Below are 14881 nucleotides of genomic sequence, written 5' to 3' on the forward strand. Positions count from 1 at the left end.
ACAAGGTAAATCATTTATACATAAGAGTTCAGAACAGGAACTGCATAATGGTTAAATGTCCAATTAAGTATAGTTACTGCTCAATAATGCTTGGAAACTCCCAGATGAAAATAAATAAAGTTATAATAAATTTTCTATTCATAATGGTACTTTGAAATTGTAATTCTACAAATAAATCATTATCATTGCTTTTAACCCAATGTTCTCTGGTTTGTTTGTTTGTTTTTTCTTTCAAGATGTTATTATCGAATTTTAAAAGTATATATTTTAAATAGAGGCAACAATTATGATGTTCGACATATACGATATTTAATATAGCAATCTCTGTGCTGCTGTTCTTTCTATGAACTTTTAGACAATCTTTGAGCTTCACTCCATCCACACAGTGGAAAAATTAGTGACAATCACACCTCGGACGGATGGCTACATGGACAGATAGCAGCTGCTCATGGCCTTTGTTAGGTAATAGTCTGTTGCGAAAGACAGAGGTGAAGCCTAAAGCTCTGTCTAACAGCATTTGGTGAGAAGGCAAGATCTGCCTATTCTATCATGAAACAAAAGATTTTGGTTCTCTTAGGACGTATCCACAAGAGCAAGCTAATGTAAGAAGGTGAAGTTTTACTCAAATTTGCCACTAGCGATGATTTGTCATCATCAACTGAACATTTATTGAACCACTATGCTGAACAGTGTAAGTAGTCAAAAATGATTTATAATTTAATAAAGGAATCAAAACAAATCATACAATAGTTGTGAATTTTTGTTACAGCCTTCCCTTGGTTCCAAACTCTATTAGGACTTGGAATAGTGGTGCATGTTGGCCAGTCTCCAAAGAGGTGCTCCATGATTTTTCCTATCAAATATTCTTCCCTTTCTTACATCTGCAGTCTCTCCTTCCCGTGGCCTACAACATACTAAGCTTCTTATCTTTGGAACCTTGTTTTTTCCATTGAAAGTACTGACTTACACCCCTCCATTCCTTTATAGCTAAGCTTCTTAAAATAGTCACAATCTCTGCCTGATATCTAAACCTTCTCTCCACTCTTCATTCACCTCTAACCTGAATTTTTCTTCCCCCACTCCACCAGGGATACTTCCTCAAGATCTACAATGACTTTCTGACTGCAGAAACTCATCACTGCTTCTCAGACCTGCTATTCTTTAATACTTCTACAGCTCTTGATAAAGCTGATCTTCTTGAACTTCCCTTACTTAGATTCCTATGTCATTGTGCCTTCCTACGTCCCACAATACTCTTTTACTGGTGTCTGTTCCTCCAGTAATCTTTCAAATGTTCATATTCCCCAAGATCTTAGTACTAAAATTAATTTCTCCTCACCCTTCATCCCTGAGTTATCTTAGCCACACTGGACATGGATGACTCTCAAATCTATATCCTAGGCTTCAATTAATCCCCTAATTACAAATTTATGTTTTTGCCCACTGAGCGATCTTCAAATTCAGTATGTCCAAAGTTTCCTCAAAATTTTCTCATTGCTGAGTATCATCTCTACCCAATTAGTCATATATAAAACTTCTGGTTCCTCCTGAATTCCACACTTTCCCTTTTACATAGTCTAGATCCAAATAATCACCAAGACTATCCTCTTTCGCTCCTAAAAATGTTTCAAACCTACTTCCTGCTATCCTATCTCCATTGTGACAGTTAACATTTTTAACAACTCTTGCCTATACTGATGCCATAGCTACCTGGTCTCCTGCATCCACTCTCCTTACTCCAGTCCAGTATCTACAATGCTACTAGGATTACTATACTGCAGTACGAATTTAATTTTCTAGCAATCCAGCGAGTTAGGATACTATTGCAGATGAGAAACGTGAGTCAATGACAAAGCTACATAGCTGGTTAAGCAGCAAAGCAAAAAGCTGATGGCATGCAATCTGGACCAGAAGCTGTACTCTTCAATACCACATCTATAATTTTTCATGAAAAATAAAATACTGCTTTAGCTCATTATAATGATTGTCTGAGCTTCTTAAAAGATGACATAAAATAATTATAGTGTAGAAAATAAAAGATATTCTACCACAGAAATACGGTTGAAGCCTTAGTAAGTGTTCTTTAAAACTTTCCAGGTGCCCATGCAGGAAAAATATAAAAAGTCGTAAGAAGACCAAAAAGCCAATCTGTGAAAAGAGAAGGAAAAGTCATTTTAAAGTTGCCTCAATAAATTTTTTAAAACCATAAGAAAAAATATGCCTTTTTATTATTACATTTACTTTTAATAAAAAACAATTTCAAACTCACTTGAGATTATGTGCTTTTGAAATAATTTTAAAACATATATACCAAAGTTGAAATGCCAGTTCAGTCAAAAGACTTTTATATGTATCATCTCTACATAAAATATAATGACAACTACTGAATGTCATTTTGTTCTATGCCTTTTAGAACAATATTTTTCAAATTTCATATTATGCCCCTTAAGTGAGTCAGGAAATCAATTGAGAGGGAATTTTTAAATAAAATAAAATAAAATAGAAGAGAAAATAGCATAGCTCATTGCACAGTTCCTTGTTTCAGTCTATAAATGACTACGTATTGTGCATGTGCTGGATTATAATGCAAAAGATATTTCTTCTTATGGGCCTCAGTCAAAATAGCCTGAAAAATATTGCTTTAGATAGTATTAAGAGAGAGTCTACTAGTGTTTAACTGTGGGGTGGGGTGGGGGTGGGGGGAAGGGAAATAAATAAATCTTTAAGTATGCTATACTAAGCTCCCCATCTCCACATGAAAAAAAAAAAAATCCTCAGGATTCTAAGTCTCCATGATTCACCCAAAACAATTAAGTTACTAAATGAATAACTGAAGTACCATTTCCGGACTTTGAACCCAGGATTGCATGCAATTCACCAAAATCTTTGTACTTTCTTACCATAGCAGTGATTCCCTAGTACTTTAAAATTACAAACCATTATCAGTACCATAAATTTTGAGACTGCACCATCAATACTTGTAAATGTATTCATACATTATATATATGCACTATTTACAAAGCTAAAAAGTATATAAAATGTACATAAGCCATGCCCAAGGGGTTCTCCTGTTATGTACCACTTTAATTCAGAACTGTGCTTTTCTAAGAAACTGAAGCTAGAGGAGGAAGGAGTGGAGACAATAGACCATTTCAAAGAACACTGCAATAATCAAGATCAGAGTATTAAAGGTAGCACCTCCCATAGATATAGACAATGAAGTAAAAGCTAGTCAGAATGGGAATAATTAGGATTTTGCATAGGATTAGAGATGGATATTGGAAGGCATATTTATTAATGTTCAAAAATTTAGTATAGTGCAAAATAGAAAATTCAAGAAAAGCACGCCAGTGTGAATAACCTCAATATTATACCCCAATTTGGTCATGAGTTTCACCCAACTCCGAGGCTATCCCTAGCTATCACCACAGTTGCAAAATGGTTTTAAAAGCTTTCATCTGTAATATTCCCAAAGGCCAAATTGTAATTGAAAATCTACCTTTCCCTATTGCGATGGAATTTGGGGACTTTCTGTATATTCCTCCTCATGTGTCATTTGTGTACATCTACTCTGTGTAGCTTCATAACTCAGGTTTTGCCTTCTAGGCAGTCTGAACCCTGCTTATCAATTTCACTTTCTCTGCTCTCCCACCTCTTCTTCCTTTCTTTTTTTTTTCTGTTCCCCATTCTCTTCTTCACTTTTATCTCATTTCTCCATTTCTTCTCACTCCTTCAGATAACTGTGAAATACAAATGCTGGATAATATCTATGTGTCGTATTTTAATAGTTGGTTATACGTTCCAGGTTCTTCCATAGTAGTTTGAATAGTTCTCTTATATTTCTACCCAAAATGTACTAAACTATTTGTGCTTATTCTCTACACTGTAGTAAAGCAGACTTCAAAAGTTAAGAAGTTTCTACACTCTGTGGTAAAGAGGGAAGAATACACAGAAAACTGAAAGAAAATGATATTAGGGAATTAGATGTTCCTGGCTTTACCCAACCCTGAGGTACCTTATGTTATCAAAGGAGAAGCAAAAGAGTACAAGTGGAGGTGTATGATGCCTTCAGAGCAAAAGCTGCAATATGGTATTCTGTCAAAAAGAAAGAGCAAGGGGAGGCTTCCTAATGACTTTCAGGTACATGATGAAAACTCTACAAGAGCAAGTGAAATAATATCTTGCTTGAAATCAAAGGTACTTATAGATATTGGGCCTGCTTATTTCCTCAGTTTAACTTAGGGTTTGCATCGCTGTTTGCATAGCGTAGTTCCATGAATTTTTTTAAAATTTATTCTGTTACCATTTATACAGTCTAACATTTGCTCTTTTAATCATAGTCAGTCACCAAAAGATTTCAGAGAGCGTCTAGGCTTGATTTCTAAGAACTGAAATGCAGTTATTTCTCAACATGGTCCTGTTGAAAGACTGACTCAATAGTATTCTCTCATGCTTGTTTTCTAACAGTTCATAATCAAAACAATATAAGAAAAAATATTTTTACAAATAATGCCATGATTTATTTCACTTGTCTCATATATATTTAGTCTTAAACTCTCTTATCCTTTATTTTCTTAAATAAATTTTCTTAAAAATCATTAGTTAAGCTAAATTTATTTAGTTAATAATTGTTCCAGTAGTCAACCACAATCATGACAGGGAGTGGAGCCATAAGACCTCCATGAGCCTTTAAATATGAGCTACATGAGGACATTTTCCAACCTTATAGCTCTGAAATGACATTGACTATGGAGAAAACAATTTCATCTTCTGAAATTGGGCAACCATTTCAGGTTATCTAACAGCAGTGCCATTTTTAAATGGCAGAGAAAGTGGCATGGAAAATATCTGTAATCTAGAAAAGAGAAAATTTAAACACACAACACACAAACAATAAGTAAAAACTTGATTTTTAATTAAAATTATTTCTTACATGGCTCGTGAGATAATATTTGTTCAGGCTATCACTATATAGATACCAAGCAATGGCATATAACCCATATTTAGAAAAGATGAAAATAAACTCCCAAATAAAAGATTATTCCATAATAAAATCAAATATCCTACCTAGATCCCAAAATAGATATATATATAGTACATGTAGTTTTATATATATACAGTACATGCAGTAATTTAAAAATCTTAAAAATATTTAAAAACATACCTTTGCCAGCTTTATTTCAACTGAATATAAGTACATCTTTAGGAATGCATCACAACACATTCTGTATAAAACCGATTCCGCAATAAAAAATAAGGCAGGCAGATGATCGCAATCGAAGGAAGCATGGTCCAGGGAAGCATAAAGTATATTTAAAGCTTCTAAAATATTAAAAAGACTCCATCATTTCAAAATTATGCTGTTTTTTACATGCAATAATTAATTCTTGCAATTAACTACTTGCTCAGTCATCAAGATCAAGCTGTGGTTTTATAACACATCTATAAATTCTGTGATATCTCTCTTATCAAGAAGTGAAGTCTATGTCCCCTCCCCATGAACCTGAGCAGGTCTTCTGACTATTTCAAACAACAGAATGTGGCGGCAGTAACACTGCATGACTTCTGAGGCTAGATCAGAAAGGTAACATGACTTCCACCTGGAGCTCTTTCTTTCTCAAGGTACTGGCTACTCTGAAATCACCACACTGGACAGACGACAATTGAGAGAGAGAGAAATGCCTGAGAGCCCCAGCCGTTCTAGCCAATGCTCAAATGACCACCAGAATGTGTCCATAATGGTGGCAAAATGGAAAATAGAACAGAACCTGGATGATGAAAGACAGTGCTCAAGACAAGCAGGAGGTGAGAATATTGAGCAACAGGAAAGAAGACCAGGCAGAACTGAAGGAAGAATACGGAGTTAAGGGCCTTGAGGGCACAGCACTCCAAGTCGTGGCAAAGGCTTTGAGAAGCTAACATATACATATCTGGGAAAGAACAGCAAATGCAGGACTTGAGGAAGGAAAAATGCTGACATGTTCAAGGGACAGAGACCAATATGACTGGAGCATAATAAACAAGGAGGGGAGACGCCAGGAGTCATGTCGGCCATGACATGCAGGTTGGATTAGTCACAGAACAGATTTAAGCTTCAGAATGGTCAGTGTGGAAGGGAGGGCAGACTGTAGAATGGGCAGCAGGTAAGAGTACAGGCAGGAAACTAGTTACAAGGGCATTTCATTTGTGAAGCTGGTGAGAAGAAATCACATTTAGGATGTATTAATAGCTGGGGAGTTCAATATCTGAATGAGTTAAAATGCATTGGGTTGCACATAACAGAAAACTCAACTAAAAGTGTCTACAAAATAAGGCTGTTATCTATTCCGTAAAGGAGGAGTTAGAAAGGTTCCAAAGTTGCTAACATAGCTTCCATCTTCTAGTCTCCCTAATGTGTTCAATTACTGTGAGGAGTGCACAAGCTTCAGACATCATGCTCTTACAACACAATTTAGAGAAGAAGAAAAAGGGGGATTGAGAGGGAGGGGATGCTTTCTCTTCAGGCATGTATTTTTCAACAGCAAGTCAACAAAAGTATCCCAAATAACCTATCTTTTTTTTTTTAAGATTTATTTGTTTCTCTCCCCTTCACCCCCCACTCCCGTTGTCTGTTCTCTGTGTCTATTTGCTGCAATGTTCTTTGTCCACTTCTGTTGTTGTCAGTGGCAAGGGAATCTGTGTTTCTTTTTGTTGTGTCATCTTGTGTCAGCTCTGTGTGTGTGTGGCGCCATTCCTGGGCAGGCTGCACTTTCTTTCATGCTGGGCAGCTTTCCTTATGGGGCACACTCCTTGCGTGTGGGGCTCCCCTACGTGGGGACACCCCTGCATGGCAGGGCACTCCTTGCGTGCATCAGCACTGCACGTGAGCCAGCTGCACACGGGTGAAGGAGGCCCGGGGTTTGAACTGCGGACCTCCCATGTGGTAGACGGATGCCCTAACCACTGGGCCAAGTCCGCTTCCCCATCAAATAACCTATCTTTACGTCTCTGTGGTCAGGACCTGGTCAGAGCTGCCATGATTGGCTTATCCCACCAGGATTTCATCCTGAGGGCTGGGCAATGGCCACCTAGTTCTGAGTCACATGACTGCAGGATACCTGGCAAAACTGAGGTTTAATTGGCAAAGAAGAGCAAGTAACTGCTGGCTGGACAACTAAGCATGTTCATACCTCAATATCATTTAAACATTTACTAGAGGTCAAGCTGTGGATGGCGCTGTGGTGAACTGCCATAAATGCTCGTTACAAAGTAGTTTCTTACTCATCCTATTGGCTTGAAAGCTCCCAGTCAGCATTTGCAAAACAATTTACATGGGGAAATACTATCTGGACTCATGAGGTTAACATTCTAAAACTCATTTAATAAGGAGTATACTTAAAATTAGGATAAATATAGAAGGAATTTTACCTTCTTACAAATAATGTTTCATTTATTTTTTAGATTGTTTGGAGGGTGGTTTGAAAGGAGACATATAAATGGGAAGCAATAATTGAAAAAGAAGTGAATAAAGCTAATGTTTATAATAAGCAAAAAACAAAACCTCATTTGATTAATGTTTTATATTTATAATAAAATACAGACACAAGTTTCCCTAAAGTGTAGTGCCTTTTGTAATTGAAAATCACTAAATGACATTTTATATTACTTTTTAATTAGTTACTAATTTTAGAAAAAGATAAAGACTGCTGAACAAACATTTTTAAACAATTTTGTAATGAAAAAGTTAAGGAAATTCATAAATTCAAAAACACAAAAGGAACTTTCATAATGAAATATTATAAGATATTCTGCTAAAGAAAGGCAAACTTTTCTTGGCTTTTGCACAATTGCTGGAAATTAAACATCTTTAATTATGCCTTCACTGCTAATCTAGGAAACATTTAGGATAATAAAGAAGAGCTCAGTTAGATCACATACCCTCTTGGATTTCTCCTTTGCACTGAGCCAGATATATAACTTCAATCCAAGCAGCAGGGAGATGCACATGCTTCCCACAGCCTAAGGTTTTGAGTCCCAGTCTTCTCTGTTAAGGGGAAACAGGAAAGAGACAAACCAAAATTTATAGCTTTTTAATCTATTCCTTCATTTTGATTAGCCCTTAATTACATTCTGAAAGTCATTTTATGAGGCTGATACTCTGTGTATAAAACTTAATATTTTTGCTTTTATTATTTTTATCTTTTTGACAGTTTATGTTCATCACATTAGTGTTAAAATGTAGGAAAAAAACTGTTAATATTCTAGTAATATCATTAATTATTTTCTGAAAATAATTCTCATTCTTTATTTCCTAGGGATTATTTCTATCTCATCTTCCCCCAAGAGAATGCACCTCTGATTTTATAAGGAAAAATAATAAGGAAATGTCATTGAATAGAAATTAGGTTGATACCAATTTTCTTGCAAACTCTGGCTACTTCAGCGTTAATGGACTTTAGCTAATGAAGATGAGGGAGATGACTGGGATGATTCAGGGCAAACCTGCCCCAGCTGCCTTCACATATTAGGCCCACTCTTGGGGCCATCCAAGGGACAGTCCATCAACTCGACAGACACTCACTGATGAATATACCTCCTGGCACCTGCTTGCATACATTTTTATCAAAAGTTTACTCTTTCCCTAATCGAAATTCTAAAGAGTAATTTTCAAGATTTTTGATATATAAGCAACTATTAACCCAAACACTGGAAATAACAAAAAACAGGTGGTTTAGTTTGTGCCCCAGTTTTCTGCAGCTTTTAATCATTACTTATATGCTATCAAAGGAGAGTCACATGTAAATTATTTCTCTGCCCAACTTAAACTGACTCTACTATAACAAAGGCAAGAACTTATTTCACTTGCTGTTCTATTTTTATACCTGTTTGAAGATTTGGGAATTAAGGCCATACTCTAAAAGATTGCATTTTTCATATGTTCAGTGAAGAACAGTACATTACTTTTTGCATGTATAATGAAGTTTCAGGAAAGTTAATTTCCTTTTTTGGGACATAGCATGTTTTAGTTAACTTTTTCTGAGGAAAAAGCAGAATTTTCATAATCAAAGATTTATTTGCCAGCCTGTTAAATTGTTCTGTGGGCTTTAGGACTGGTGTCAATAATAAGCTTTATCCCCAATAATTTATGGGGAAACTTCACCCAAAAACTCATTTGATATAATTATTTGGTTATAAGCTTTAAATATAATTTGCATTAATATTCTTAACTACAACTATTTATAATTAAAGAAAAGGCAGTATTACTGCATTTTGAATACTGAAACACTTTCAATGTTTCAGAACGTTATCAACCCCCAACCAGAAGAGAAATTTCACATACTAAGTAATCAAATAATGTATCATTACCTTACATCTAATAATGTTTTTTCTAGCTAGTTCCAATAATTTCTGCTTCTCTTCTGGATTTTGTGTTTCATTGAAGGTCAATATGAATTCTTCTGTGACTGAAAATGATCTAAACCAAAAAAAATGAATAATTATAGCTATCTTTATGATTTTCTTTATTTTCCGAACTTGAGATATTTTATTCTGATTGACAAAAGTCACATGGATTATCTCACAAAAAATAAACATTTTCTTCTTAGTATATGTTACTATCATGCATCTGGATACAGTCTATAGGTTATAATTTTCAATTATCAACTTGCATATAGTATGCAAGTATAACTTTTTCTAGAAAAAGTACTTTGCCTTTATTAAAAAGAATGTTTATCCAAAGTCATATGACTTTGGATAAAAGGGGGAAATGGAAGGACAAATTAGTTTATATGGCTATGGGTCTCCAAAAAACAGTTGGGAGGTCATCAGAGGGGTAATGCTTACACATGCCTCAGCAGGGTCCCAGAGACAGCACAAGCAGATAGAAGCCCAGGTACTGGTTCTCCTGAGGGCTACAGAGACCCACAGGTTCTACAGTCAGGGCAGATGGCTCTGGAGTTCAGTGCCATGTCAGTTGGCCCTACTTTGGAGTTTGTGTTCCTGAGTATGATGGAGTTGGACTCAGATATGACCTTTCTACACATGCCTTTTCTGTCACTTTTACCGGACCTGTGGTTGGCGCTGGGGTTGGTGTATACTCAGGAGACCTGAATCTCTGGACTGTCCACATGACAGCCAGGTCCTGAGCCTCAGCAGATTAGCAACTCCTACCCTCTGGTTTAGTGGACTTACCCTGGCCAGCTAACAGGGAGGTGAAGAAGTTCAACCACCACACCAGGGAGCCAAGAGTGCCTACAACTGCAAGCAGGAGAATTGCATCCATCATTCATGTGGAATCTAAGCCCCCTCTTGATATAGAGGGGGAATGGACATAACCATCCCAGAGTCCACAGGATGGAGGAATAGAGTATGGATTAGAGTGGAATTACTGGTATTCTACTATGGAACTATTGTGATTAGTAATGGAAGAAATTGTAGCATTGATGTGGAGAAAGTGGCCACAGTAGCTGCTGAGGGTAGGGAGAGGGAAGAAGAGATATGATGTGGGGGCATTTTCAGGATTCCGATTTGTCCTGGGTGGTACTGCAAGGACAGATGCTGGACATTGTATGTCCTGCCACGGCCCACTGGGTGGACTGGGGCAGAGTGTAAACTACAATGTAAACCACTATCCATGTGGTGCAGCAGTGCTCCAAAATGTATTCACCAAATGCAATGAATGTGCCATGATGATGAAAGAGGTTGTTAATGTGGGAGGAGTGGGGTGAGGGGGGGTGGGGAGTATATGGGGACCTCATATTTTTTTTAATGTAACATTTAAAAGAAAATAAAGGAAAAAAAATATTTCACACTCAAAGTTCTTAAAGCAAAATATATATATGCAGACCTGATGAATATTGTTATACTCTTGTATTGAAAAGCACAATTTTTATGAGGACAAAGACCTCTGTGATTTCTGGGAAATATGTTTCTTAGACCGTTGCCTGAATTCTTGTTGCTATATGCCTTTTTCATTGGTAAAATCCAGAACAGCTCAATTATTCTGCAGACTGATTATCTCCTCATATAAATCAGTGTTGGTTAAATTTAAGCAAAACCTTTATTTTCCATGCAAGTGGAATCAGCCTAGCTGTAGCTTAAGTGAGCAGGGGCAGAAAGAAGTATGAGGGAAGGTCAGACAGATAACAAGAAGCCAGATTAACTCCAGGTGAGGTAGGAAGCTATTGCAGGATTGTGAGAAGAGGAATGATGTTATCTGACTTAAGTTTTTACAGGACCACTTTGGCTGCTGTGTTGAGGATTGGGACTGAAGAATGGGATGTGGCAATGGAGAGAGCATACAGGAAGTAAGGTGAGAGGTAATGGTTACTTGGGTTGTGATTATAGCATATAAGAGAAGAATGTGGATAATGGAATATTTTGAAGTTATATTTAACCAGACTGACAAATGAATAAGAAACAAGGTGTGAGAGAAAGAAAGGAGTCCTAATTGAACTGATCAGCTGGAAGAAAGGAATTATTATGGATGGAGATGGGGGAGATTGTTAGAGAAGCAAGTTTGGGGTAAGAACATTGGACATGGTCTATTTGAGATGACAATTGCCATCCAAGAGGAGATTTAGAGTAGGATGTTAGATATATGAATATGAGTTTTAGGGGAAAGATTCTAGCTAGATATTTCAATTTTGGAGTCATTAGCATACATATGGTATTTAAATCTTTGTAAATGAATAAGATCCCAGTAGACAAGTATTTGGAAGAGAAGTAGGACCAATGATTTAAGGGTATAGGCAAGAGAATGAGTAGAGGGATCATAATGGTGTAGCACAGATTTATGATGGGCATAGTGTCAAAAGTGGTATGAGAGGTCCAGTGAATAGGTAGCAGAATCAATTAATTGTATTTTTGTGTCATCAAATAATTATTGGATCATGCCATTAGAAAGGGTGATCTGGAAGCATAAAGCACATTTTTGAGAACTTACTATATTCAGAACTTACTGAATGAGTTGCTCTGTGGGATACAAGAAAAAATATGAACATGTGCAAAGATAGTCAGTTTCTTAAGTAGGGAAACTGAAATTGAAACCACAATGAGATATTGCTACACATACACCAGAATAGCTAAAATGTAAAAGACTTAAAATATCAGGAATTTAAGAACATGTTGATTAACAAGAACTCTCATGAACTACTTGTGGCAGTATAAATTGGTTACCATCTTGGAAATTAGTTGGGCATTACTATAAAGGTTGAAGAGAGATACCCTGAGACTCAGCAACCTCACCTTGAAATATATTCAACAGAAAAATGTGCACCTGTGCACCTGGGGATAGTTACCAGAAGGTTCAAAAGCAGCATTTTTCATAACAGCATGTTCCAACCACTTGAAGTGCATAAATTTATTTACTCTTTAAAATCACTGCTTTACCTCTATAAAAATCCTACAGCTAATATCATACTTAATAGTGAGAAACAGGATGCTTTTCCTCTAAGTATGGGAATGGAAAGGCAAGGATGTACTGTCTCACCACTCTTAAAAAAAACATCATACCAGATGTCCTAGCTACTGAAGTAAGACAAGAAAAGGTAATAAAGGGGATTCTGCTTGGGAAGGAAGAAACCAAACTCTCTTTGTTCACAGATGACATGATTTTCTATGTAGAAAATCCCAAATACTCAATCAAAAACAACAACATTAAGCACATTAGCAACTACTACTACTACTAAGCACATTAAGCAAACAGCTTAAAAGAATACAATTTATAATAGCACTAAAAACAAATACTTAGGTATAAATTTAACAAAATATGTATAGAATCTATATAGAGGACATTATAAAACAAATGAAAGAAAAAAATAATCTAAATAAATGAAGAGATAGTCCATGTAAGGGGATTAGAAGACTCAATATTGGCAGGATGTCAATTCTTCCCAACTTGATCTATAGATTCAACATGATCTCAATAAAAATCCAGCAAGTTATGTTCTGGATATCAACAAACCCATTCTAAAGTTTATATGGAAAGGCAAAAGACCTAGAATAGCCAACACAGCACTGAAGAACAAAGTCAGAGTCACATGACCCAACTTCAACTTACTATAAAGCTACAATAATCAAGACAGCATGGTATTGGCAAAATAATGGACACAAAGATCTTTGCAATAGAACAGAAATCCCATAAATACACCCATACATATACAGTTGACCAATCTTTGACAAAGAAGGAAAGATAACTCATTGGAGGAAAGGTATGTTTAATAAAAGGTATCTGAAAAATTGGACAAACATATGCCAAAAATGCAGCAGAGCAATCAAAATACTAACCTTACAGGTTTCACAAAATTTTACTCAAAAGTTATCATAGATGTAAAATTTTTAAAATTTAATAGATGAAGTAGGAGAGGGAGTTCTAGGAACATGGCATCAGAATAGGCAAGCAGGGCTCACCTCTCACAAAAACAATGGAAAAAGGACCAAAAGCTGTTCAAAAGGTCTGCTTTGGGGGTCAGCAGACCAAGACAGTGCTACACAACTTCCAAGAGGGCAAGGGACAAACAGACAAAGAACCTGGAACAACAAACTTAAATTACCAAACACCTCTGGTAGCCAGGAAAGGCTCCCAACCCCACCTCCAAGACTTGAAGCTAGAATAAAACACCTGGCTCACTGCTGCCTACTGAGAGAACAGATGTCTTTCTCCCCATCAGCTGTTACAAGTGAAAAGGAAGAGGGAATTGGGGGTGGGGGATAAAGTGCTTCTCTTCAGTGAATTCAGGCAGCACAGACTGCTTTGAATCTTGGCTGTGGCTCCAAACCAAAACACAGGTAAGTACAAATGGAAAGAAATACCCCCATGGAAAGATGTACTAATGAGCATCATCTGCTGGCGGGTCTGGAAATTGCATGGAGAAAAACTGCTTTCAGGTCTGTCTTAAACTGAACTCTGGGAGAAAATCTGTACCCATCAATGAGTTCTTGGTCTGATTTTGATACCTTAAGTTGGGGAATCTTATTATTTAAAAAATGAAATGTGCATATAAGGAATGAAGGTGAAAACTTAAGATGCTATCATTCACTTTTTCTTAAATGTTTTAAATTTTTTAATTTATTTCTCTCCCCTTCCCCCCCTACCCAGTTGTCTGCTCTCTGTGTCTATTTGCTGTGTGTTCTTCTGTGACCGCTTCTATCATTATCAGCAGCACCAGGAATCTGTGTTTCTTTTTGTTGCATCATCTTGTTGTGTCAGCTCTCCGTATGTGTGGCACCATTCTTGGGCAGGCTGCACTTTCTTTCACACTAGGCGGCTCTCCTTATGGGGTGCACTCCTTGCGCATAGGGCTCCTCTACACAGGAGACAGCCCTGAGTGGCACGGTACTCCTTGCACACATCAGCACTGCACATGGACCAGCTCCACATGGGTCAAGGAGGCCCGGGGTTTGAACCGTGGACCTCCCATGTGGTAGGCGGATACCCTATCCATTGGGCCAAGTCTGCTTCCTTCATTTACTTTTTGTTTATTCAAATTCTATATTAATTAAGCATTTGTTATAAATCAAGTACTATTCTAGGTATGAGGACACAAAACAGAAGTAATAAAAACTGATACACAGTTACTTGTCTTATGTAACTTACCCTCTCTCTGGAGGGGGAAATGAGATGGACAATGAACAAGAAAACAAATGAACAAGAGTATTTCTGAGAGTAATAAGGCTGTGAAAACACAACAAGAATTGGTGTGGAAACAAGTGGCAGGGGAAAGCACTACTTTAGGCAATCAGAGCAGATTGCCAGGAGAGACATTTGAGATGAGAGGAGAAAGAGATAAAGAGACAAAGAAGAAGCACAGGTGATGAGTTCAAGGGGCCAAGCAGAGAGCAGAACTCATAGGGTACTGAGGGTAGAACTAGGTTTTATTCTAGATGTAGTGGAAAGAGTGTG

At 36.9% G+C, this 14881-nt stretch overlaps 1 protein-coding gene across 5 annotated transcripts in view; it reads right to left on the minus strand.

Moving 5' to 3' along the window:
- Positions 1 to 14881, minus strand: part of TMEM232 (transmembrane protein 232) — a 310133-nt gene that overhangs the window by 228343 nt on the left and 66909 nt on the right. For all 5 annotated transcript variants that reach the window (XM_058276997.1, XM_058277002.1, XM_071209324.1 and 2 more), the window contains 4 exons: positions 9346 to 9454; positions 7918 to 8023; positions 5165 to 5322; positions 2049 to 2148 (listed from right to left, as the gene is read on the minus strand). In XM_058276997.1, coding sequence (XP_058132980.1) covers positions 2049 to 2148; positions 5165 to 5322; positions 7918 to 8023; positions 9346 to 9454 — 473 coding nt within the window. The remainder of the gene's footprint in view (positions 1 to 2048; positions 2149 to 5164; positions 5323 to 7917; positions 8024 to 9345; positions 9455 to 14881) is intronic.

The sequence above is a fragment of the Dasypus novemcinctus genome, chromosome 2, assembly GCF_030445035.2.
Source record: "Dasypus novemcinctus isolate mDasNov1 chromosome 2, mDasNov1.1.hap2, whole genome shotgun sequence".
Classification (NCBI taxonomy): domain Eukaryota; kingdom Metazoa; phylum Chordata; class Mammalia; order Cingulata; family Dasypodidae; genus Dasypus; species Dasypus novemcinctus.